The sequence below is a fragment of the Atractosteus spatula genome, chromosome 13, assembly GCF_055471065.1.
Source record: "Atractosteus spatula isolate fAtrSpa1 chromosome 13, fAtrSpa1.hap1, whole genome shotgun sequence".
Classification (NCBI taxonomy): domain Eukaryota; kingdom Metazoa; phylum Chordata; class Actinopteri; order Semionotiformes; family Lepisosteidae; genus Atractosteus; species Atractosteus spatula.
In genome coordinates, this window is record NC_142718.1 from 6,489,367 (window position 1) to 6,514,980 (window position 25,614).

General features: G+C 39.8%; 1 protein-coding gene across 1 annotated transcript in view; it reads right to left on the reverse strand.

The window, feature by feature from the left end:
* The window catches only part of fam117bb (family with sequence similarity 117 member Bb), a 115,003-nt gene that overhangs the window by 86,035 nt on the left and 3,354 nt on the right, over nt 1-25,614 (reverse strand). Inside the window, 1 exon segment of the mRNA XM_088931449.1 lies at nt 6,487-6,641. Coding sequence (XP_088787575.1) covers nt 6,487-6,641 — 155 coding nt within the window.

Genomic DNA, 25,614 nt, shown 5'->3' on the forward strand with positions numbered 1-25,614 from the left:
TATGATCTACATATTGTTTGATTTCTGTACCATTATTTTTTTTTAATTATGTATTTCAGAGTCATGCAGATAATAAGCTCAAGATTTAATATTTTATTAAAGGGATTTTATTTATATGCCTGAGCTGCATACTGTAAAGCTGAGAGGTTTCTACAGATGAAATTCGCTGGGAGGAGTCATCCTGTTTCTTCTTGTTTATCTGAAATGCTGAACAAAATATTAATGCTACCCTACTGGAGGGGAACATTTTTTTTTTTTACTATGCTCTCATGACTACCACAAACAGAAAAATAAAAGAGAGAGAATACAATCAGTGTCCCATTTGTAAAAGCATGTAGTGTGTTTGGAAAGGATAAACATTACAGCCATGCATAATAATAATAATGTCTCATAAGACCAAAAAAATCTTGCCATTCACATTTTGTTCTAGTTCAATTCTCTTATACTTCAGTGGAATGTAAAGTCTTGATTAATGCAGAACCAAAATAGACCACAGCCAATCAATGACAAACAGATTTAACTATGTAACCACTTACCTGATTCCTGTTATCTGATGAATGTATTTGTAGCATATATCAAGGCCTTATTCTTACTATTATAACAAAATCAATAGCAATATAAGCAAGAACACAATGGTGAAATATGAAATGTAACACTTTTATTGACAGATCTTCAGAATGACCCTGTCTGATTTTTTATTCAACCCCTTTCCAAAACAGCGCTTGAGACCCAAGTCAAAGAGGTCATTTTCTAAGTTCGCGGCAGTCGGATACCCACTTTGTGCTTTCTGAATTTACTGCGGGTCCAGTGTGGATTTTTGCTTCTTTCAAAAGAAACTGGCACAGTAACACCCATAGTGGGATATTTTGTTATTTGTTTGGTCACCATGAGTGTGTAGCTCCATGGCAACTGATGTCAGACAGATCTAGTCAATTGTTTTGGCCAACAGCCCTGGGGAGTCCTGTAAATGTCTTCCAAATTCTACACGCCGTGTTCCAAGTTCCAAGTTCCAATAATCTTTGGTCTCCCTGTGAAAAGTCTTCTCTATGTTAAGGACGGAATTAAGCACTTTTAAGCTCTTGTCCTGCTTTTGCAACAAAGCTGTGATTACCAGTCCACCTGAATGAAAATGTGCTAGAAAGCGAATGGATAGGACTAAAACAAATTAAACTACAATTTAGAAAAAATAAATTAAAAAGAAACAGAAACAGTAAACCTTTTGTTATCGATTAAATTTGTATCCTGGGATCAGGCAAGCAACTGCCTAAGTCACAAGGGGAGGATCGTATCAGCATCATTAAGACTTAATTAATTAGATTCTAATTCTAGAAAGTCATTTTGCTCTTGTCATCTTTCCACTGTGGCCCAGCTGCGCAGCTGAAATGTTTAGTTGACCTTGCTAAAGCGGTTCTCTTCTCTTATCAGTGTGGCTTGCCGCTACTGGAGGGATGCAGCATCACACTGCCTACCATTCTCAATCATGGGATGTTCTCAGTGCTCCATAACACTACAAGCCAAAAGAAAACCTATAAGCCTATAACCTATTATTTCACCTATAATGCATGACTTGGCACCTCAGTACCTGTCTGAACTATTATCGCCCTGCTCCCCACCTCGCAACCTCCGCTCTTCTAATTCTGCTCTCCTTACTGTCCCCCAAGCCCGTCTACATTGTACGGGTGGCAGAGCCTTCTCCTGTTATGCCCCCAAGATCTGGAACTCTCTGCCCAAGGATATCAGAGAGTCACCTTCTCTAAACTCCTTCAAATCCAGACTCACAACCCTCTTCTTCAGAAGAGCCTTTACTGAACTGGTTCCATTCTTCACCCCTCCTTTATATCTTGTAATTATTTATTGTTGTTGCCATCCTGTAAAGCGCTATGAGAAGCCACCTTTAAAGGTGCTATATAAAATAAAGTTTATTATTATTATTATTATTATAAAACCAGAGAAAAGAAAGGAACCCTCGAACAGACCATGACAAAAAACAAATTCTACGGCAAAAACTCTACAGAAGGATGGAGTTTATGAACCCATTTGTGTCTTGCATCCCATTTTTAGGATGGGTGAAGAAGTACGTAATAAATGTACTCGGGAAAAGAACAATACACATTATTCTTCCAATTCTGTTTTCAAACTTACTTATTTGAGAAAAAACCTAATATCCACTTCAGAGACAGAGTGTGTTATTCATTTTGGCCGTTTCATCCACAGAGACAACTGATCATTTCCACTGAAGCCAAAAGCAGTTCACACCGACTTGGGTTGGTTACGGTCTATCGCACGAATCTGCATACTTTGCGTCTCTCTGAATTTCAGAATGATAATTTTATGACTGCGTGCCCATCCTATTTTGAATCTACAACTGTGTGTTTACATCTCTATTCACAGCGACAATCACTGTAAGCACACTGGGAGAAGAAAGAAGAGCTGCACTCTCCCCTTGAGCCCAATCACCTCCTGACACCCTACAAGCTCTGCAACAACACACAGGGCAAGCAGTTAAGAGTACACTGGAAACGAGGTGTGGCTCTCGCTGGCATCCATGTGTGCCTGCAGGCAGCCGATACACTGCATGAGTCACTGTTTCACTGGAAGCTGAGAGAGTGCCATCCAAGACATCCTGTACAAAGTCAATTGTGCACCACTGAGTGAAGAATCTCAGTCAGTGTAGGCTGATGACATGACCCAGGCATAAATTCATTCTTGTTAATTGAAAAAGCATTCTATGTAGGGGAAATATCTGTACAAATATATAATACAATTACTGTGAAAAAACCAGGGAGAAAAGAAATAAGTTGCTCTAGCACAGGAATAACTATTCTAATAAAAAACTAATACTAATTGGGAGTTCTAAAAATAAACCCTGAATGGGTGGTGACTGTATTTGTCCACATTCTAAGAATTAATAGTTTCATGAGCGCAGACAGCCCCAGTTTTAGGATTGACCTATAAATGGTTGTTCTCTTAACACGGTGCCCCATATGACCATATGTGGGCAATATCAGAATTGTCTGGTCGAGATCCACAGATTCACTCAAGCACACAACATCCGATTATTACGAAAGGCATCTTTCCATATCAAGTGGGCCGAGTTCATTGTCTGTGTCTGCATGGACAGTTGAAACAAAGGGGCCTCAGTGCTCTGAGCCGCAAGGCAAACGTCTTCAACATTTAAACCCACTGTTCAATTTTCAGAAGGGGCTCGGGGAGAAGGCCCAATGAGTGTTTGCAAAAACCGTACCTTTGCCGATTATTCCGAACAAGTCAGAAGAATAATGGCTAATGCCCGCGCAGTATCAGCAGGCAGCATGCTGGAGCACAGAGCAGCATGTCAGGGCAACAGTCTATTGTGAAGCACTGCGTGTGCACTGATTTGTTATTCCTGAGCCTCTTCCCATGTCGCTCAACTGTTTCAGCGGTCTTCTGCAATACCCTGTCTGTAGAACCAGATGCAGAACAACTGAAACAATTTAAAAAGCAATAAACACACCCACAATATGCTCAGTGGCATCATTAACAAGCAAATCTCTTCCAAACGGCATGGGATTTCAAACGCGCTTCTTCATGTACAGTTTCGCTACAGTATTTGCACAGTCTACACACAATGTAAAAATTAATGCAAGGTTAACTCACTGGAAGATCCCATTTAGCCCAAATATCTACTTCATAGTATAGGCCTAGTGTACCCTATATACCCTAGTGTATATTGCAATGTAGGATAATGGTCATTTTTCTATCATTTTGTAAAAGAGACCACGTATCATTCTGTAAAAGTAGAAAAAAATGCTTATACTGTGCATCAACAGACAAACCGACCACTTCTACAGGTTTGATTTCTATTTTTATACCTCTTCTATGAGCCTTAGTAGACTTAATAAGCATTTTACATGGAAGGGTAAAAAAAGTAGTTCCTACCTTAATATGTACTCCTTAACAACCAAGCAATTCAGACCAAGCAAGTCATCTCTGTGCTGCTGAAAACCCAGTCCCTTTACAATGGGTTTGCAGGATTAATAAATAATGGATAAACTCATGAACAGGTTTGACAGTTCTGCATACTCTCTATAAAAGTATGGGCGTGTAAGAGGGAGGAGTTTAAAAAAAACAGTGGTGAAGAAAAGAACGTCAAATTTGTTCGATTGTCTAATACAATGGCTGATGAAATAACCAGTGGTTTTGGTATGTTTTGTTTATTTTATTAATCTGTGAAAATTCCAGCCCTACAGTCCGTGCTCAATGCAAGGACAGTAGTACCTGGGAAGCCCAACATCAAAGCTCAGTCTCCCCCTAGACTGATTTCTAAAGCATGAAGCAATAAATCCAGGCAGAAATGGAGTAGAATAGTATGGAAGATAGCAATACAACTTAAAAAACATATGTCAGGGAGCCAAGATTGCTCATGCTACCAGAGCAACAGCTTAGGAAAATGAAAACAAACAATGTGGTAGACCACTAAGGGAAAATCGCCTTATTCCAGAAGACCCAGGCTCAAAGCAGCACTTCAGAAAGGAAACAAAATAAGCTTTCGGAAAGAATGTGAGCTGCTGTGCTGATCGAGCTCATTCTAACAACCTCCCTATCCAGAAAATGGCTGTTTCATCATATCTTTCATCAAACGTAGGAGTCTCCCTCGCTGTTTGGTTTCTAGATAAGTGTAGCAGAGGTTTGTGTAACCCCTGCAAATGCTTTCTTTTGTACCGTTTGGGTTTATGGAGTTACTGTACATCAGGCACTTGAACAATAGCAGATTATTCCACTAAACCTTGTTAGTAAAAAGATTCATAAACCCATGCTGCTTGAAAAGTGCACTTCAATGCAATAATACTGTAATACAATAATATAATAATAATGCATATTGTAATAACATTGTTAATTATACAACGGATATTAGTTAAGATTTAACTTAACACTGTAGCTATACATTACCACTCCTTAGTCTATATGTAACAGACTGCAGACTAATTTCCAGCTGCTTATAACAAAACACTGAAATTTCTCTCCAAAAGACTTCAGCTACCCAGAACATACTTTAGATGGAGGACTTGACTACAGGTGTACAGCGGGGTTTTGAACAAGTCTCAGATGTGTGCAGAATACGAACAGTTGTGGCTGTTGGGAATGTGAAATAAGAAAGTTTATAGGGTTGAACCACGGCACAACGACATCATAACACAATAACCATGACAAAGAAAAGATATTTCACCTCATTCCTAGTGCTCATTCCTAGTTTTATGCTTCATTATGGCAAGTAAACTGCTTTCAAAATCATTTCAAAACAGGCACAGGAGTTTTAAGCCCCGTTTCAGAGTGCTTTCAATTCTACAAGCTATGTAGAAATAATACTGGATCTGTTACATTTCTTTAATGGGGTGTGATCTGCACTAGTTTAATTTTTCAATGTTTCATGATTTGCATGATCAGCCAGTGGCTGTCTTTGACTACACCTGTCAGCACACAGTTTCTCTAATGTAGCAGAGAAACACCAACGGAGACCAGTATTTAAACAGAGAAAAGCTGTGGTTTAGCACCTCTCCGTACATATACCGGAAAAGAGTGGGATGTGGATTTGCTAATGACACCATTTCAAGACATCATCCAGCCTGCCCCAGTTTAATCCCACTCATATGGGTAAAAAGGAAAACCCAGGAAAATCCTTTAAAAGAACATCATCTGTATTAAACATTCTTATACAGAATATTAAACTCAAATCTCAAAATATCAAATAAGGTTTACAATGGCAATGGAGAGATATTATAGCTGCATTGTCAGAACCCGAGTTAGTTTATTCATGATCTCTAAAGGTTTTTCAGGTGACACTAAGGCAGTATTTACTCAATTATAAGTTATTTAATAAATGACAGTGACAAAATTGCTTTGATCTATGTTAAACAAAATTAAGGATGAAGGATTATAAAATTCTGATGCAACACCCAAGACGATATTCTTTATGAAGTTTCTGCCCCACTGCAGAGGTCAAAATAAATGATGAGGTCTCCTTTTTATAAGCGAGAATGTAAAAACTTCAAAGCAAGTATATTACTTTCTTTTATTGATTTAAAAAAAAATCTATGGTAATGACAGTTAATAAAATGCAGTTTCCAACAATTCTTAAGAAAAGCTTTGATATCAAGATGCATTTCAGCAGAGCTGTTTAGCACCTGAGTCACTACTCTGTGTCCTTCCTAAATTGTGTAACAAATGCAGCATTCTGTCACAAAACTACGCCATTTTTAGGTAAGCCTTTAAAAGAAACATTTGAGCCCTGCATGTTTTTTCTTTGCAAAGGACATATTGGTCAAACTAGAAAATTTAAGTATAGAACATAGCTTTCGGACGTTTTTAAATGGTCCAGTTTTTTTTCCCCAAGAGCAGCAGGCTGCAAATGAAACTCTTCCAGTTGCAGTAGATGGCAGAAAAACAGTGCTGCACAAGCAGCAGACTGCAGGCTGCAGTCTCCCCACGAAGAACGAAGCCCAAGCGTACCTGTGTGGCTTTGTCCCTCATGCAGGGTGCGCACTGGCCGTGGCTGTCCCTAGGCCAGTGTCCCGAGAGGTAGGGGGCTGTGAGGGTGTCCAGAGAGGAGGTCCGGCGGATGTTGTTGTTACTGGAGGGACTGGCTGAAGGCTGCCGTGGTCTTTCTGTTGAGAGAGCAAGAGGGATAAAAAGGATCTAGTAATTATGCAGCATTTCATGCGATGACGCTTTCTGCCTACAAGACTCCGTGTAGACTAGGCGGCTCTTGAAGGTTCAGGGTGACCATTGTGTGGTTGTCTGTGTGGGCAGAGGACCCCTTTCATCCTGGAGAATTATGCACATGTATTAAATACTGTGAGTGTTCCTTCTGATCTGTTATGCACATTAAACACCTTGCACTTAATAAGGGCTCCAAACACCTGCAGGAAGGGACTGATAGCCCTTTCCCACAAACAACCGCTTGACGCGTATCGTTTCCAGCTTGCTCTCCGTGTGGCCCAACAACTTTCAGCACGTCTTGCTCCTCTGTGGTAACATTACCCCTCGACAAGCAAGCAAGCCAACACGCACAAGCGAACCTCTCGTCACTCAAGGTTGTCGTTATTCATTATCCAAGTAACTTAACCCAATGGGAGATTAAAAATATAAGGTACAAGAAGATATTAGGAAAGGAAAAATTGTATGTAATTTCTTTAGGCCACTATCTGCCAGAGATAGATATCTCTATCTACTCCCCAGTAAACCCATATAAAGATGCACATCCCACAGAGATTAAGGAGGTGTGCTGCTGGATACTTTACTGCAGGTTCATTTGACCAAGCGACTATCACTTCCAGCGAGCCAGCACCAGTCCGACACAAAACATTACTACTCCTCTGCGCTCACATTTAATTTAAAAGGAAAAATCCTACATCAAAACTACACACTGAAGACGCATAGGAGAGTGCATGATTATCAAGCCAATATATCCATGAAACACAGAACTTCATCGTCATGGGAGATAGGATGTTCACTGTTAACCAATAAGGCATCTATGTTGGAAATACGTATTAGTGTTAGATTACTTATAGTCAGAAAGCACAGTGGAAATATTGAGATGAATTAAGAGGTTTGTAAGTATTTATGTTTTGAGTATACACAGATTAAATCTTTCTAAGGGCTCACAAAATCTTCTTTAGCCTCTTTTCATTAGCCTCTCACTAATGCCACACAATAAAGATTTGCTTTTCTTATTAGGGCAGAATGAACACTTTGACCTGTGGTTCTGTAAAGTTTGGTGTTTGTTAGTCCAACAAACATTAAACTGAGTGACTGAAGTCCATACACAGGTTCATCAACCCAAAAACCAAAAGAAACCCAAAACCGGTTTTTAGCCATAGTACCACGTTGGTGAGAATTCCCCTCAGTTTCATCACGGAAAACACAGATACGCTGCCAAGAAAAACAGGAGCCCAGCTGGCTCAGTGTAGGAGCAATAGTGTTCCACTGTATTCCTTACATTCTCTTGGCCACGCATATGACAGGTAAGAAATAAGGACACACTGCAAGAGTTTATCAGCTGTGTGGCGTTGCACTTTCTGGCAAGACGTCACCTTATCGACCCATCTCTCCAAAATAATTTCACCAGCGAAGCCATGAGCTTAAAGGGCCTTGGTGATGTATTTAAAACTGGCTTTCCAAAGCAACCCAAACCAACCTGACCTACTTTCCAAACGAGATTCACAGGCACGACGCCCTCCCCCCCCCCCCATCATCTTCCCCCTCCTCAGCTGACACCAATCCCATAGGCTGTCATTTTCACTCTATCGGTTTTACCCTCTAGGCACCGTTTCTTCAGACAAAAAAAAAAACACCACCTGACATTCTCTCTCTGTCTGCCCCCGGATTTCACCGCTCTAACAGAAAAACGCTTCGGTAGGGACTTCTCTCACTCCTGACAGACACTAACCAGTGCTGCTTCATGACAGTCTTCCTTTGCGACATCGCAGATGGGGTGAACACATTTTTCCATTGGCTTGTTTGTCTTCGCTGAGCAGAAATGTCAGCCTCTTAATTATTTGGTTAGGGAATTAAGGAGTGATGTCATTCTTGAATTATCATGTGTTAATTGGACACCCACCTATCCGATGTACAGTAAAAACAGCTGGTGTTTGGTATTTTAATCGCTATTGGTACTCTTTACTCTTTTTTAAAAAATAATGCCAAATAAATACATACAAGCATTTACACTTTAACATGTTTGGGTAAGTAAACAGGCAATGATATTCAAGCCCACGTAACACATTGGAAGTAATGCGGTGGAATTAAAGAGCACAACTCACAAAGAAAACATCTGAACTTAACATGTTCGGTAGTGCTGCCAATAATAATAAATCATATTCTTTCTTCAACCAAGTAAATAAATAAATTTAACGTCAAGCAAGACTTGTATAACAGGAATATGATTTGCACTTTAACGTCTGTTAAAGTGTTTACTATGTCTGATGTGTTAATTGGCAATATGACCTATGAAATAAGCACTGGTTGCTATGCAAAATGTTGCTTTACCATTTTAAAAGACTAAGTATTTTCAAATATGGTATATCTGCCTGCAAGCGATTAGCCATCGCCTTGGAATTACGTTTACATAAATTTGTTGTACTGTACTAAAACAGCCAGTCTAAGAGGTGTAAAAATTAAGTTCATGAATTACTGCAGCATGAAAAAGTATTTTACCGGAGTGTGAAGAATGGGCTACATTCTGCAGTAGCAAAGCAACTGTACACACTTTATGATTCACTTTTTTCAAACTAACTTGCAGTTTGCAGAACAATGAGTAGTTTTCAGAATTTAAATACCCTTAAGTAATTTGTGCATACAGTACTGGAAATAATTGTATTAACAGAGGACAAAGTGGGTGTATAACAAAACTATGTGAAGCAAGTATGCACTTAGTTCGAATCATTACTGCTGAAAAAAACGCAAAGAAAATGAATGTATTGTGCAGAACATTTTGATCCTATAACACTTTCCACAATGATCCCCAGCTGTTTTGTTGTTGGTGTACTTTATCATTCACGTAACCCCATTTAGGTGACGTTCACAGCAGGGCTTTGTGAAGGCCGTGATATCTTTCAGTGTTCCAGGCAGACTTGCACCACGTCTGCTGTATACCTGGGGGTTCATCTGTTGAAACATGAATCCTGCCCAAGCAGACGCGGTTTTGTGCAAATGGCACAGATGACCAGAATCTACCTGCACCTGTTCACACTCAGGCTACCTTTGATGTTACGCCAGTCCCTGCCACCCTTAAGTGAGATACAGCCCTACATCTGTAATGATCCACTTCTTGCTTCAATGTGGCTGCTGTGCACTGGTAATAAATCAGCAGTTTCTTAAAAGGCACACTGCGAAATATTTAAAAGGAAATAGTTAAAACTTGTCTGTAATGAGACCATTTTTCCAGGTCTAATCATCCCTCTGTTTCCTTCTGTCAGCCTATTACAGTAAGTTTCCTTTGTTGTCTTTCCTCAGCAAAGATTTCTGAGCAGCTACACGCCCATTGAGACTAATGTGCATTTTACAGCTCTTGCAGAAATGTTAACACTTTTATTTATAACGTGGTTATTTGCGAAATCTGGGCAGGATTTTTGTCAATCATTCAAGGACGTTTCGAGAGGAATTTGGCTTTGGTTTCAGATAGTAAATAAAAGACTTGATAACTAGAAGAGTCTTACACTTGGCATTGGATGATGTTGGGCTACAATCTGGTAGTCTGACAGATGTAACAAAATCTTTGACTTCCATAAGTTTGCTGCGTGTGATTGTACTTCCTGGAGCTTTCGTGTTCATCACAAATCTCAAATCCATTTCATATCATTGTACATATATAGAACTCGTGCTGGTTTGGCACAATACGACTGTCAGGCACCCAATCACATTGTACTTTGTCAATGCAACACAGTAATGTTTCATTTTTTCACAAATACGATTATTCTGTTATGTATATACTATAGTAGGAGTTGTACAGTGGCTAGCGCTGCTGTCTTGCAGCTCAGGGCCCTGGGTTTCAATTGCAGAGCTGAGGTACTATCTGTGTGGAGCTTGCATGTTCTCCCCACATTTGCATGGGTGTCCTCCAGGTGCTCCAGTTTACTCCCACAGTCCAAAGACATGAAAGACATGCTGGTAAGTTAGTTGGCTTTTGGGAAAAACTGGCCCTTGGAATGGACTGGCGTCCTGTCCAGGGTGTACCCTGCCTCGTGCCCTCTGCTTGCCGGGAAAGCTCCCCCATGACCCTGAAATGAATGACCTCGTTAGAAAATAGATCCATTCAGGTAAGATGCTGGTGTGATAACCTGAGGATTCTAGACAAAATGACATGAACACAAAAATTACTAAAAAAAAAAAGTAAAAATCAAATAACATCGTCTTTAAGGATACAGGGAGGACTAACCCGTACACCTTTAATTGATCATAACAGGATGTTATGAAGTCAGTAAAGAGTATAGAGTACAGATGCAAACCTCAAATGATAGCATCGGTTATGAGAAACTTTCTTCTTGTAACTTAAAGAACACAGCCTTCTGTACAACAGAGGAGTATGAACCTTGGACTGACTGGCCAAAATGTTCAGTTCACCTTAGGCCACAAAATCAACAAGTTACTTTGTGCATGTGTGGCCTTTTCAAGAGGTTTCCACAATACCTCTGCATTTTGTTCGTTACTGGAAGTACAATTTGTTCCCATTCTTCCTTCTTCCAGACCCTTTCCGAAGCTGCAGCTGGTCTATTTATTGCCAGCCATGAACAGGATCTGCACACATACAACTGCGCACCGGGACCACGACATTCTCCACCTCTTCATGAAAGCAGAGGGAAAAAAGAGGAGCGTTTGTTCTGATGTGAAGTTCATGTCTGACGGAGTGAAAGTGTCTTTCATCGGGACCAGCACATCTGTGAGCTATCTCAGTTGTCATTTTGTCTAGAAAACTTAACCCACGTAAGCAGTGCTGTGAATTTGTACAGTATGGCAAGGAACGCAACCAGAAATATCAAAGACAGGATGGAGAAAGAATAAAAGAGTTTTGAGAACACCGGTGTTGTTTGAATCCTCTTCCTCGGCACTGTTCTAAAAAGGGTGCTTTTGTAGGCAACAGCATTTATTACCGAGCCTCCTTTTGTTTTTAATCAGCACATGTCCTAATTTTCCCACAGCCCTTCTTACCAGCTGATGCTACTTCGGTTACAATAGTCAGGGCACTGGTCCCATCAAATGATGTTCTGTTGTCTGAATATCAAAAGACTCAAGTCCCCATTATTTAGGGCTGGCAAACAAAGCAGATGAGCCTCCCCTTGAGTTGAGAGTCTTTAATTTGGGTTTCCTTCATTGTTAAGGGAGCATGGCGCTGTCACAGCAGGAAGCCTGCCTCACCCAGTTCCCTTTCCTAACTGTCACCGTTGGCCTTGGCTGCACGCAGCGCTGTTCAGACCATGTGCTACAAAGCACATTCCACCCCGCCTGCCTCAAGCTCTGCTACAGCTGCTTCAAAAGGGAAAACTCGGACCATCACTGCAGCCTTTCGAACCAGTTCTGGAACTTTGCTCTGTGCCGCGATGTGCCGAGATTGGCGTGCTGTTTTACTGAATTGCAGGTCGGGAGCACAGTGGTTGGGTCCTTCGCATTACTGCCTGCCAGGTCTAGGCTGCCTCAAGACTGGGCCACCTCTCTGCATTGCGTGTGCATGAGTCATCATTGGGTGGAGCTCTCCAGTAACTTCCTACCTGGCGAAGATGTGCAGCGTAGATGTGACTGGCCATTTTTTTTGTTATACCCACACGATTTTATCATCGCCAGTTGCATGCTGTGTTTTACGTCTTGGCTAATGGCAGGAGGAGGAAGTGTAGTCAGACTGTCTTAAGACATCACTGGCGCCACAGGCTTGTACCAGGAGTTCAGCGCTGACCGGAGGAAAGGTGACAGTGGGCATTTGGACTCCACACCAATACCCCGCAGGGAAAAGATCGCGCCGGAGGCAACCTGGCCACTGTGTCACAGGGCCAAGAGAGCTCTGGCTGACTCTACGGTACCTCTATCCCGCAGCCGGCAGAGGAATCCTACTCCGCTGGGCCCCTGAGCAAGGCCCTTAACCCCAACTGCTCCAGGGGCGCCGTATAAATGGCTGACCCTGCGCTCTGACCCCAAGCTTCTCTCTCCCTGTCTGTGTGTCTCATGGAGAGCAAGCTGGGGTATGCGAAAAGATCATTCCTAATGCAAGAAATTGTAAAGGGTTAATAAAGTGATGTTATTATTATTTACAGAATTTTTTTCCCCCCCAGAAGTGGCCAGTTAGCGAGTCCCTCTTAGGGATACCTGGTCAAGAGTTGATCAGCGATATGACCTGACTTGAATCTGCGATCAAGAAGCTCACTGAGACAGCTCATAAACGAATTGGGCATCCCTTTCCTTTCCAGAGGGATTTCGCACTAGGGGGATGTTCCCAGTACCAGCCATAGGACTGCAGAGCAACAGAAACAGATGAGGCCACTGGGCTGATGGGCCTCTCATTTGTTTGTTCCAATGTTCAGATGCTGGGCAGTTCTGTTCCTGGCAGATTTCTAAAAGATTAGATAGTCACAACAAAGGTTTAATGATGTAATAATTAAAGAATAAATGCAACTTATTTTGTTCAATTTTGGGAAACAACGCAAAGTGGTTTTCAAAAACCCCAGCACAGTAAGCCTGACCACAGTGATGCTGCATATCGTGCTTGCCTTCTGAACCACAATGTGTGAGGGCTATAAACTAGAACAGTGTTATACGGGTGATAAAGAGAATCCCAAAGACCGCTCTATGTAGTTATATACCTTGCTTGCAGGAGACATTCTTTGATTAACAGATTCAGACAAGTCACAGATTTAAAAAAAAATCTAAAATTAGACAAGGGCAACTGCAAAACTGTAGTCAAATGACACTGCCATTTATTTTTACAGAAATTACCTTGTGTCTGAGATACTAACACTTAGGCTCCAGTAATTCCTTCTATCTGGTTACAATGACTACAGTTGATCAGTTGCTATACTGGTTTTACACACAATGTGATAATATCAAAACCATTCTCTGCTACATTGCTTCAGTAATTCACTGTAAAATTTAAAAAATGACATTAACAGATATTATAGATATATACATTCTAAAAGTGTGTGTGGGTAATTTAGGGCATGGTGTTAGATCTTAAGACTATATGGATGTAACACCCAACCAGCAATTTTCATTTTTTTAAAAATTGTACAATGAATATTTACAAATTACCACAGAATTCTAAAAAAAACAACCAACTGTAAAAATCCCCATAATATTCAGGACTACAAATATAATTCACTGTATAAACTGACTGTTTTCTGGTAATGGTAATGAATAATATAATCATTTTGAAAATGACAGTAATCAATTACCCTCCTCCAAATAAAATAATATAGCACACAAATTAATTTTTGGATATATTCTTATAAAGCTAGTGCCCAACTAGGCCTAACTTTTTAAAGGTTCTTTTAGTTAACTTTTCACTTTTACTTGAACCGCAAAATGTTCTTATAAAATTTTACTTACAAAACCACAAACAACACTTGGCAATTGGGTCCATAGAGATCAGATGCCTATCTTAGGTAAGAGAAGCCATCAAAGTAATTTTATATCACATTAAAGTATCACTGTACACGAATATCTACAAATCAAGATTTCCTGTAATTAATGTCATGATCTCTCTTCATGCCAACTTTTTCCTAACAGTAGTTAAATAAACCGGTACTAATTTGCTCTTGAAAAAGAGCAGTCTAAAATCTTGATATCCAGCTGCTGAAGATGTACAGAAATCACCACCTTTTGACAAAAACACTCCAATGGTCTTTCCTCCATTTGAGAAAGCCACTGAGATGGAGAGGTACATGGTGCACTAGCCCAGCCTGAGAAACACTATGTGAAACAGACACTGAATGACATACAACTGCAATGAGAGTGCAAAAGTTGCTCATTCTCTCACAAAAAGATGTCTTCACATGTTGGGCTGTGCAGAGACAAGAGGAAATGACAGTTGTTTTATTCGATGACCTAATTAAATGTGCACATCGTGGCAAACGGTTGGAGTCATTAAAATTAATACCACAGACCTCTGCTGCAGCAATAATAACAGAGGCAGCAGTAATCATAGCACTAGTCACAGCTATAGCAAACAGGTTATTGATGCTGAAAATACATAGTAATTCCAGAGAGGAAAAAGAAACAGCAATTTTGTCAATTTACAGAGAAGAAATTCCCTAAAAACATTAGGTTTCACTCAGCAAATGTCAGTTAATAAGCAAGAGTTTTTAAAATCAGCATTTTTTTATTTTGCATTTCGTTTTACCTTCTGGTATTAAAATTGGATTTAAGAAAACAATAATACAGTCTTTTAGAGAACAGGTACTAAATTTGTGAATTTTCCATTTGATAAAAGCCTATGGGGAAAAAAACTGCTGGCCTATGTCTGACCTTTACTGAAAATGGTAAAGAACACTCTCGGTTCTCAGTATTTTGTAATCACGTATACTGTTTTGCCACACTAACACAAGAAAAAGGGAGAGGCAAATAGTGACCTGCAGTACCATAGCTGAAAAACAGTGCTCAAAGAGTTTAACTATATCAATATTAAAGAAAGCTACGCTAAAAACCGCCCAAAATCTCTCTTCAGTGCTTTGATTTAAAAAAAAAATAGCATTTCAAAGTATGGCATTTTTTCCAAATTTGATCAAACTGTTTTCAGTTACATCTAACCTATAATTGTTTGGACAATAAATAATTGGTTGCATTTATTGCTCAGTTGTGTGAGAAATTCATCCAACTACAAAGATAAGGCAAAACTGCCCCCCCTTCTATTAACCTTCATTCATAAAAGCTCAGACAATCGGGGACAGGCAAGATGCTCACAGGCCAGGACAGTCTTCCACCCCTGCCAGTTAAGACGGTCTTCAAGTCTCCTTCATTTTGTCAGAAAAAAAAAAGTATTAAAAAAAAATCTTCCTCTCATTTACCTCATGCACATGCAAGAGAACCGTACTGCAAAGGTCTCATCTGTTTAGATTAATTTCCACCCTTTTTCCTGCTCTTGGGTAAAAAAAAAAACAAGAAATCCAAGCCTACTCCACTCTCCCTTTCTGGCCGACTGTGCTGCACTCAAGTATTTCTTTTAATCTGTCTGGCCTTCTTCGGTTTTACAGATGCGTGTAAAACAATGCACCCTGCTCTTGGTATTACTCACCGTCTTGTGCAAAGAAGAAGACTGGAGCGCTCACAGCATGAGGAGAGCTTCTTTCTCACTCCACAGATTGAAACGTTTAACCCTTTCTCCGCCTCAACTCTCCCCCCGAACAATGAAACAATAACGGAGACAATAGCACTCATGAAACTCATGCTATTTTATCGCTATACATTTTTTCCGTGTGTGGAGGTGGTGGGTGGAATAAGTAAAGTGCAGAAAACAATCCACCAGTATCAAATCCATCCATCCTTCCTTCTTCTAACCACTTATTCCAACTCAGGGTCTCGGATGAGCCGAAGCCTATCCCAGCATGCCGTGGCCAGGAAGCAGGGTACATCCCGGCCTTTTCGTTTTCACACTACCTCTTCTTAGCAGTTGGCCCATGAGATCATCCATTCCCCCTTCCAGGTTATCACAATCACAGCTGTTGGTTGTGCTTTCATGTTTTCACATCCAATGATTCTCTGCAATCTTATCAAAAGCCTCATTAATAAAAATTAAACCTACTATAGAGTATGGTCATTGAGTTTTCAAGAACCTGAATTCTGTTGCGTTGCTCACACTGTTATGTAAATTAAAATCTTATTGGAGCAATATTTGTGGAGACAATAATTGACCCCACTGTCGTCTCTGTTGTCTCTTCACCTCTTCAACACGTTCTCTCCAGATGTTGCTAATGTCTTGTGATACTCGCTTGAGAACATCTAAAAAATACAGAACTAAAACGTAGCAGTGTATTTATATTAATATATTACTATTATTAATGAAGAATGGCATGCACAGTTCTGCCCCTGGCAAGATTAACTCGTGTTCGGGGAGGAACTTCCCAGCTCCAAACCATACAGCAGATGCCTCAGATAGCAGTGAATTTCACTATGCCAAAAGGCTGGACCTCATGTCTGAGGAGAATTCAACTCCATGCAGATTTCATAGAGGATGACATCCCTATGATGCTACGCATGAGCACAGCAGATAATTTTTTACTTAATAAATAAGACATTAGGACCTAAACTCAACATGAGTCTTATTAGTAGAGCTGAAGGTCTGGCTAAGAAAAGGGACTCGGACACATTAGGAAACAGTGCCAATCGTTTCATCTGAAGACAGGGAAGAGAATGACACAGTTTGCGTGTGCTGGCTCAGACATTGTAGTGCATCAGCTCTGAAGGAAATATCACTAAGTAGTTCCATTACCACATCTAATTTCCCAAGAATGCATACTTAAGCTTTTTAATCTATGTACAATAACAACCACAAGACGATGCTGTGAGGACAGCCATATGTGGAAAGAGGGAGTTAACCAACACATTTTAATTGCCTCCTCACATTTCAGCTTGGTTGTTTCTCAATTTAACCAGCAGCTTATCATTGTTTCATCAACCTACTGTATCTTAGACTTTTCTCAGCATCACAGACACACAGAAGTATTGGTAGGTCCTGCATTAAAAAAAAAAAATTAAAAGTTTATACAATCTATCTTTAAAAATGAACTTGTGATTTCAAATTTCTCTTTTCAGCTTCAGCCTGAAGTCAAAAGCCTGCAGGTTTACCAGACGTGACATCTGATCTAGAAGAGTGGAATAGATGCCTCATTGTCTAAACGGCTAGAAGAAACTACAACGAATTATTTAGGTTTGTTAAAGTCTGAAAGAAAAAATAAGAGCCCAGATAGTGCCAATTAAGATTAAAACCCCAACTGCCGTTTCTCATTTCTTGGGTTTTGCACGTCACCCCTTAGAAATGCATTTCAACCTGAGGTGCAATCAGTATCAATGGCCCTTTCTTTGGGGAAACTATAATTCTCCCATTGCCTCTACATGTGTAGCTTGTTTAAATGATGGGCCTTGGATTGTGAATTTACAAGGAATTAAACTCATGTGGACCTGATCTTTTCTGGTGCTTTGTTTGCAAACATTTTCTGAAAATCTTAATAATTTAAGGATTATATTTTAAGGTTAAGACCTCTTTGCCAACAGAGCATTCATGTAAAAAACAACTGTATTTTTTTTAAGCCAAGTTATTCTTAGTTTTGAGCTGATTTTGGTTTTAGTCAGCATTTTCAGTCTGTATACAGACTGTTCTTTGGCAAACAAGATAACATTGTAAAACTTGTAATGATATTTCACATCTGACAGGAATAATGTGACAGCTTTCAAAGGCAATCAGACACAGCTCCTATCTAGTGACTAGCTCAACTGCAAACAGCTGTGGGGTTAGTAATCCATCTTGTCCAAACATTTTTAAAGGGAAAATGGGTCAGGGATAGGTGTTGTAATACCAAGAGCACTAGGCCATCTAACAAGCAAACACTTATCATCTGGACTTGTCAAAAGAAATGAGCTCTTGGAAACAAGGACCTGAAACTTGACACAGAGGGAGTGGGGTTTTAGTACAGTAGAGCAATCACTGCATCTTGTTCCATACTGACCATTTGCCTTGTCTTCTTCAATCTCCACAGACCCTGAATAATCCAAGATCCCTTAGTATATAATATAATTATATAATAGTATATAATAATCCAAGGCCTTTAATTTGAACATCATGGAAAGAACAGGCTTGTACATGTACTATTTCATATTTTCATCCAAGCAGCAGTAAACATTAAACTTTTAAAGTCAAAATTAAATTTATTGCTCCACGTTCGACTATCTTTTAAACACTATTTTACTCTTCATGAGGGAAAAAAACATGAGCAAAAACCAGTTATGAAGAACACGCGTCGTTTACGAAATAACCTTTGTATAGTAAAAACATTCAAGTCCTGGTCACTTTAGACATACAATGAAGCATAACTAAATGTACTGATTCCTAGTCCCGTGTCAATGAAAAGAAGTTTAAATTACTGTATATGAATGATCAACCAGTCAGGCTCTTCTCTTCTTTCATTTTAATTACTGATCTAGATGAACTGGAGGCTGGGGGCTTTAGCGTAGTGGGCTAGCTGCTGGACTCATAACTGGCAGGTTGTGAGTTCAAATCTCTGCTACTGACGCTCATGCTAGACCCTTGAGTCAGGTACTTCACCCCACTTGCTCCAGTCTACCCAGCTTTATAACTATATGGATAAAAGGGTACAGCCTGTAACCCCACCAGACAAACAAAACCCCATTGAGTGGGATGCGGTTTGTATATATAGCCCTGGTTCTAAAAAAAATGAAATTTACTAAAACATAGCAACCAGCTTCTTAAACACACACTTGTTGTTTCATCAAAATGTTAAAGCTTTAATGGGTAATTATCAAACACTAATATTTATTTCTTTATGTGTTGTTGTTTTTTATCAATGATTTAATTGTACAGATACCACAATATGTCACATGTACCATCACACAATTTGGAATAATGGGAAAGAGAGGATCAGCTCCAAGACACACCACACCGCCCAAGCCCAGCTCGCTGGAGCACAGCAAGTCTAATCGAACACAGAAACAGAAAAAAGGAAGTCGCATCTGTCCCAGAGACCAGAGCAAGTAACGGGCTTTGTGAGAACTTATATCTGTGCTTTCGGTCAGGAAAAAAAAACGAGAGAAGAGATATTTCTAAAGAATAATGTTGGTTCTAGTTGCGACTGCAAAGAAATATGAATCAAAATCTCCATCGATCTCTAGATGGTTAATACAATTTGCTCACTTGCAATCTATACAAATCACAGAAGCTGATGTGCTATTTTACTCAGTCTGTCAAGCACTGCAATTAGACACCAGTAATAATCTTGGCAAATTCCAAATTGGTTTCTTTGATTTAAAGGGAAAACTTACAACCCATTCCATCTCAAAGTGCTCTTGAAAATATGATCACCCTAGATACAGTGTACGTTTTCAATCAAAGTAAGCAAATGACAAATTAATTGCATTTATACAGTATGCTTAGACTGTATTTATTGAGATTGAGATGTTTGAAAAGCAAGACTTCTAAGGAGAACACAATTAAGGAATAGAAAACACCAGTGTTGGAAGGCACTATTTGGGTGTAATAAGACGGCAAAGACATGGCTTCAATGCAGTAATAGTTTAATACAGCTCCACTATCCATTTTACACAGACGAGTGCTTCTATTTCATAGCTATTACTGCATTAGAACTGATATAATAAGTACAGACAAGTTCCAAATATTACATCAGCTCAAACAGAAGTGGAAAAGTCAGAAATCTGGAAAGAAACGTTCTGGAGAGAACTTGCACTGTGGGAACAAAACAAAATGTGCATTTACAGGATAATAAAAGCAACTTTCAGATTTGTATTTTTTTTTCTTCTTTGCTCTCACCAATGTAATGCTCCACAGGGGTAAAAAAACAGGCAGCCTCAGTCCCTGCCAGCATGCTACCCGGAGTAATAATAATTAATTAATAATAATGGCTTACACACATACAGCGCTTTTCTGGACACTCCACTCAAAGCGCTTTACAGGTAATGGGGACTCCCCTCCACCACCACCAATTGCAGCCCCACCTGGATGATGTGACAGCAGCCACAGTGTGTCAGTACACTCACCACACATTAGCTATCAGTGGGGAGGAGAGCAGAGTAATGAAGCCAATTCATAGATGGGGATTATTAGGAGGCCATGATTGGTGAGGGCCAATGGGAAATTTGTCCAGGACGCCAGGGTTACACCCCTACTCTTTTCGAGAAACACCCTGGGATTTTTAATGACCACAGAGAGTCAGGACCTCGGTTTATCGTCTCAGCCGAAGGACGGCTGTACCAAATTCTCAGAGCACCTCAGGATACCCTAAAAAGCCTTTAATTAATTAATGCTGGACCAATACCAGTGCGCAGCAAAGTGGAGATTCACATTTGCAGGCTCCGGACTCATCCTCAGCTACTTCGGAACTACCTGGATGCATGAACCATTTGTTTTGTTTGTAAGGGGCCGTGCAGTGGTCAGCATTGCTGTCTCGCACGACGGGGAGCTGGGGTCACTTTCGGACCCTGGGTGCTATCAGTGTGGCATTTGGATGTGCTGTCCATGTTTCGCCTGGGTTTCCTCCAGGTGCTCTGGACATATCGGTATGTTAGTTGTGTTCTGGGGAAACTGGCCCTGGCGTGAGTGTGTGCGTGTCTGTGTTTGACTGTCTGCCCTGTGATGGACAGGTGTCCTATCCAGAGTGTATCCTGCCTTGTCTCCATTGCTGGCCAGGATAGGCTCTGGCCCCCCTGCAACCCTGAATTGTACGAAACTGTTAGAAAACGGATGAATTATTGGGCTTAAAAATAGGTATCCAATCCTCCTTCATACCCACACGAAAAAATGGAAAACATGGGGGGATAAATTCTCAGCACCGTACAGGAAGAGGAATCTGGCCTCTTGTGGGAAGGCTCTGTTCGTGTGGATTCCTGCCAGCATCTATGGAAATGTTTTCTTTTCTCTTTTTCAACTGCAACAAACACATCGAAACAGTTATCAGCACTTAATGGCAAATACAGACTTGCCAGACCCAAAGGTCATTAGTGAGGGATGGAAGACAAAACACACCGATTCGTGTGCAACTGAAAATACAGAAATGAATATCAAATTCTAAAATCTGTTTTGATCTAGATTGCTTTTCAATCCTTAGATTCAATTAATGTATAAATACCTAGGAGTAGAAAGCGTTTCTTTTCACATTTCACAAGACTTCCCTGATTTCATTGTGCCATACAAGGAAAATACGGCCTCCCTGGTAACATACAGTACATTCACAACAACCGTTTCAAAAGTGCATTTTATAACAGCAGGAAAAAGCTATTATAACACTTGTTCTTTCACAAATACCCTGTAACCCTACATATGCAAATTCAGCCGCTTTAAAATAAAAAACAATACTGAAAAGCACACAAAATAACTGCCACTATCAGTTCACCACAACACTATATTTAAACATAATGTTTCCCTCTACATTTTTAGCTGACATTCTGCAGCTAGATTAAGCCAACAGCAATGGAACCCTAATCTTTTTTTTTTAAAATAAAGATTATCTACTCCCGGATAAAACTGTAGGAAGCTGGGTCATTACTGGACAAGGGAATGAAGCTTATCACTTAGACAAAATCAAATGGTTGACAGCCAGTTTTCCAAATGTCATTCCTCTGGCACTCAAAACAGCCATTTGTTCTGTACGATCAGTTATTGCTGAATTGCTGCTGTGTTACTGCAATGTGCTCAAAGTTTACAGATCTGAGAAAAGCACTTGGGAGGATAATCCCTGTTATCACGCTGAAGCACTCCGGATTCCCTGGGAGATGTTCCTGTTTTCCATGATGAAGTTCGGCCCTGCCTCAGCTTCTTTCATCACTAGGAACCAGCTGAAGGACTGCCTGCAGTGGTTTCCTTTCCACGTTTGACAAACTCCCCCCCCCCCCATCCATGCAAGGCTAAAATGCAGGACATGCATTACGGCTTCTTAAATGGGTATCATTTTGATTTCACTTTTTAAAACACACTGAACTGAACATATTTATATTTCTGTATATTTATACAGAAATATAAATATATGTTATATTTAATGTTTAAAAACAACACGGAAATCTGCCAAGTAGGTAAATCAATTGGCACAATGCACACAACTTACTACATAAATGAAATACTGTAGCAAAGTCTTAATTACATTGGAACTAATACTTTCAATCATACTGGACTGCAATAATTACTAAAATCGTTTTTTCGATCCGTCTAACTATACTACACATATTCAGACGTAACCAAAAGGGCAAATTTTACTATCTACTTATGTAATTCCAAAGCACGGTAAAAACAAAGGCCTCAGAGACACTGCAGATATCCGGTGAGGAGTTGTTGTAACAGTAATCCTGCTCGGTCTGAGAGGAACTGCAGTGTCCGAGCTTGTCTGAAGATACAATGGTGCAAGCTACCATCTGTGGGATTGTGCATGAAGACCTCCAAGTCAATAGAGCTGCTGGGCTTGGGAGGACGCAGTTCTAAAACTGGAGTGCATAAAAAGAGGAATAAATCAGACTTTATACAGAACACTACATCTTCCCAGCGATTTGTGAGATTAAGAGGATATCACCTTACTGTCCCAATACTTATGCTTTCCACTGTATTCCAGAGAACCTGTTGCCTACCTTAATCGCTGTAGCAAGCTGTACTAAATGCCTGCTGTTAAGGCATTACATTTTCTACCAAATGCTCCTTGAGCTTAATGGTATTGGACAAAGCAGCAGAAAACACTGAATTCAATACCTTGCTGAAGGAAATAGATCCCCCAATCCAATACTTAAATGAATTTACAAGGAGTTCAACACAACTGGGTAATAGTCCTAAACTTCTGTTCATAATTTAATATGATAGCACAACACTGCTCATTAACACATACCGGTATCTATCGGCATGTCCTAACCCACAACCTCTGGCTTCAATGTACAAATCGTGAGCTGTTCAACCACATGGAAGCTACTGATTTAGAGGGGGACTGTTAATATTTTAGTTCAGCAGTCTCAGTTGCATCCCTCAATGAAAAAACTGACTTAAGCCAAGGGAAACAGATCAGGCTATTCACCACCTAACAAATACACAAAGTCAAAGAAGGACACACAAGTATGAGAGCATGTCATGTTGCAAGCTTCGGAGATTTCATCAAACTCAGAGCACAGAAGGCTTCCTCCTTCTCACGATTTCTCACATTTTAATTTCAGACGTCATTGCTCGCTGGAAGAAATAAAGCTGAGCAGCCCTTCACCGGCCTTGTGCAAGTTTGAAAACGCCACAGAAACCCCACCCAGGTCAACAAGGGCATCATTCATCGCCCGACTTCCCTGCTGCTGTTGCCTGGCTAGGCCTGCAAGCACTACAGAAAATTAAATCAATAGAACTCAATGAAAAAATGAGAGGAAATCTACTTCCTGTAACCTTTTACAGTTTAGCCAATATAGGACCTGAGGGGGCTTATGAATATCAACAGTATATAAAAACATCCCAGTTGAAAATTAATTGGAATTCTCATCATCAGTCTATATTATTTGAAAAGACTAAAAATTAAGTTGTACTGTCTTTTATCTTGATTCTATTTTTAACATTGCATACATTGTTCAGAAGATATAGGTCATTACTCCAACTGTTGCAAATGACTCCTAAAATTAAAGACAGCAAAACAAATGGTTTGGTTCCCATGTGGGCCGTATACAGGATTAAGCACGGAAGGTTATCCATGAAGACAAAGGAAAGCTCTTCAGAAACATGTTCTCTTGAATTTAAATTAGTTCCCATGATTACTTCAAGTGCTCAAATGATCAGATTTCAGATACTGTACGTCATTTAAAAAAAAAAGTTTTCTTTCTATCCACCACAGTTTCTTTTATTCATTTTGCAGACAAGCAAGCAGAACATTTTAAATACCGCCTGGTTCGCCAATCGAACAGATATTTAAAGCCTAGGTAAGCTCAAGCTCAGCAGCTTCACTTATACCCGTGTTCAACACAAACCTAAAACTGTTCATTCAAAGGCCAAAACAACCTTTCTGTTTTGCACAAGTATAATCGCACAAGGATCCTTTATGTCATTTTGATTTTAGAAATACAGCACTACTTAATTAAAAAAACAACAACAAATCTTCAAACTCTGGTTATACAGTACACACACTGTATATCTCACACAAAATAAAAACATTGCTTTCCATTTTGTATATTTTCAAAATCTGAATATATAAAAAAAGCAGCACAAAGTCAGCTTTGCAACATTTCTGTACTATGCAGTGGACACCACAGTCAGATAGTAGTCCATACCTAATAAAGGACTATTATTAATTGCTGGCATTACTGGGCTAATGAGTATTTTCATCATAAATCTCTGGCTACTGGATACTGTGTCCTGCTTTACAGCTCTAACAGGAAGTACTCTTCTGTGCTCAACCCATAATTCCTTCCATTCACCTTTTTAAGCACAGGCAACATTTAATACAAAAATTGATAAGTTGCAAAACTTCCATTTCCTCAAAGGCAGTACTTATTAATAGACTGAAGCAGAGGCAGGGCAATCATGTTCAGAGAATGTATTTAAAGACCTGAAGTGGAGTGAAAATATGAGAAAAGTTACAGATGAGAGGAGGCCATTTTGCCTGATTGGTAGTTAGTAGCTAATTGATCTGAGGATCTTATCCAGCCAGGGTATCGGCTTCAGCAACACGGCTGTGTAGTTTGTCCTACGCTCCCACAACACTTCAACCCTTACTGAATCCAGCTGGTGCACGTTTTTACATTTTGCGATAACCAGTCATGTGTGAACTGTTTCCCAGATGAAGAGTCAGTTTTTGTGTTTGTGTTAATTGTCTTGAAAACTGTTCCAACATGTTCTATTAGTTCAGCTTGAGCAATCAAGAACAAAGTGCCATCAAGGCAGTGGGCTTTGTGTAAAACGGACACTGATGAACTGAGATACCAACCTGAAGTTAAACAAACACCCTAAAATAACAGTATAGTTGTGCCATATACTTTTAAAAAGCAAGAAGGAATTGAATGTATACCTGTGAGACTTTGTTAAAATGCACGTGCTCATACACAGAATGTTGTATTTTTTACTGCTCAACAAGCAAAACAGCAAAGCCAGACAAGTGTCCAAACAGTATTTACATGCTAATGTGTTAATATTTGCCAGTGTTATATGCATGTATAACGAGGATTAATAATGCACACAATACAAAACCACATATCTTCTAATCAAAAGCTTTGAGTTGAATGAACTATAAAACCTTGTTAGAAAAAGTATTATTCTTACAATAATACATATACATGTTTTATGCATGATACTGAACACCTGCAGAAATGCATTTTCCATATTCTAAAATGTTATTTGAGATAATTTATTAAAATAAGCTCAAAATTTACATGCTAAACAGGAGCTCAAAGCTTGTCCAAAGATAATGAAATATGTTC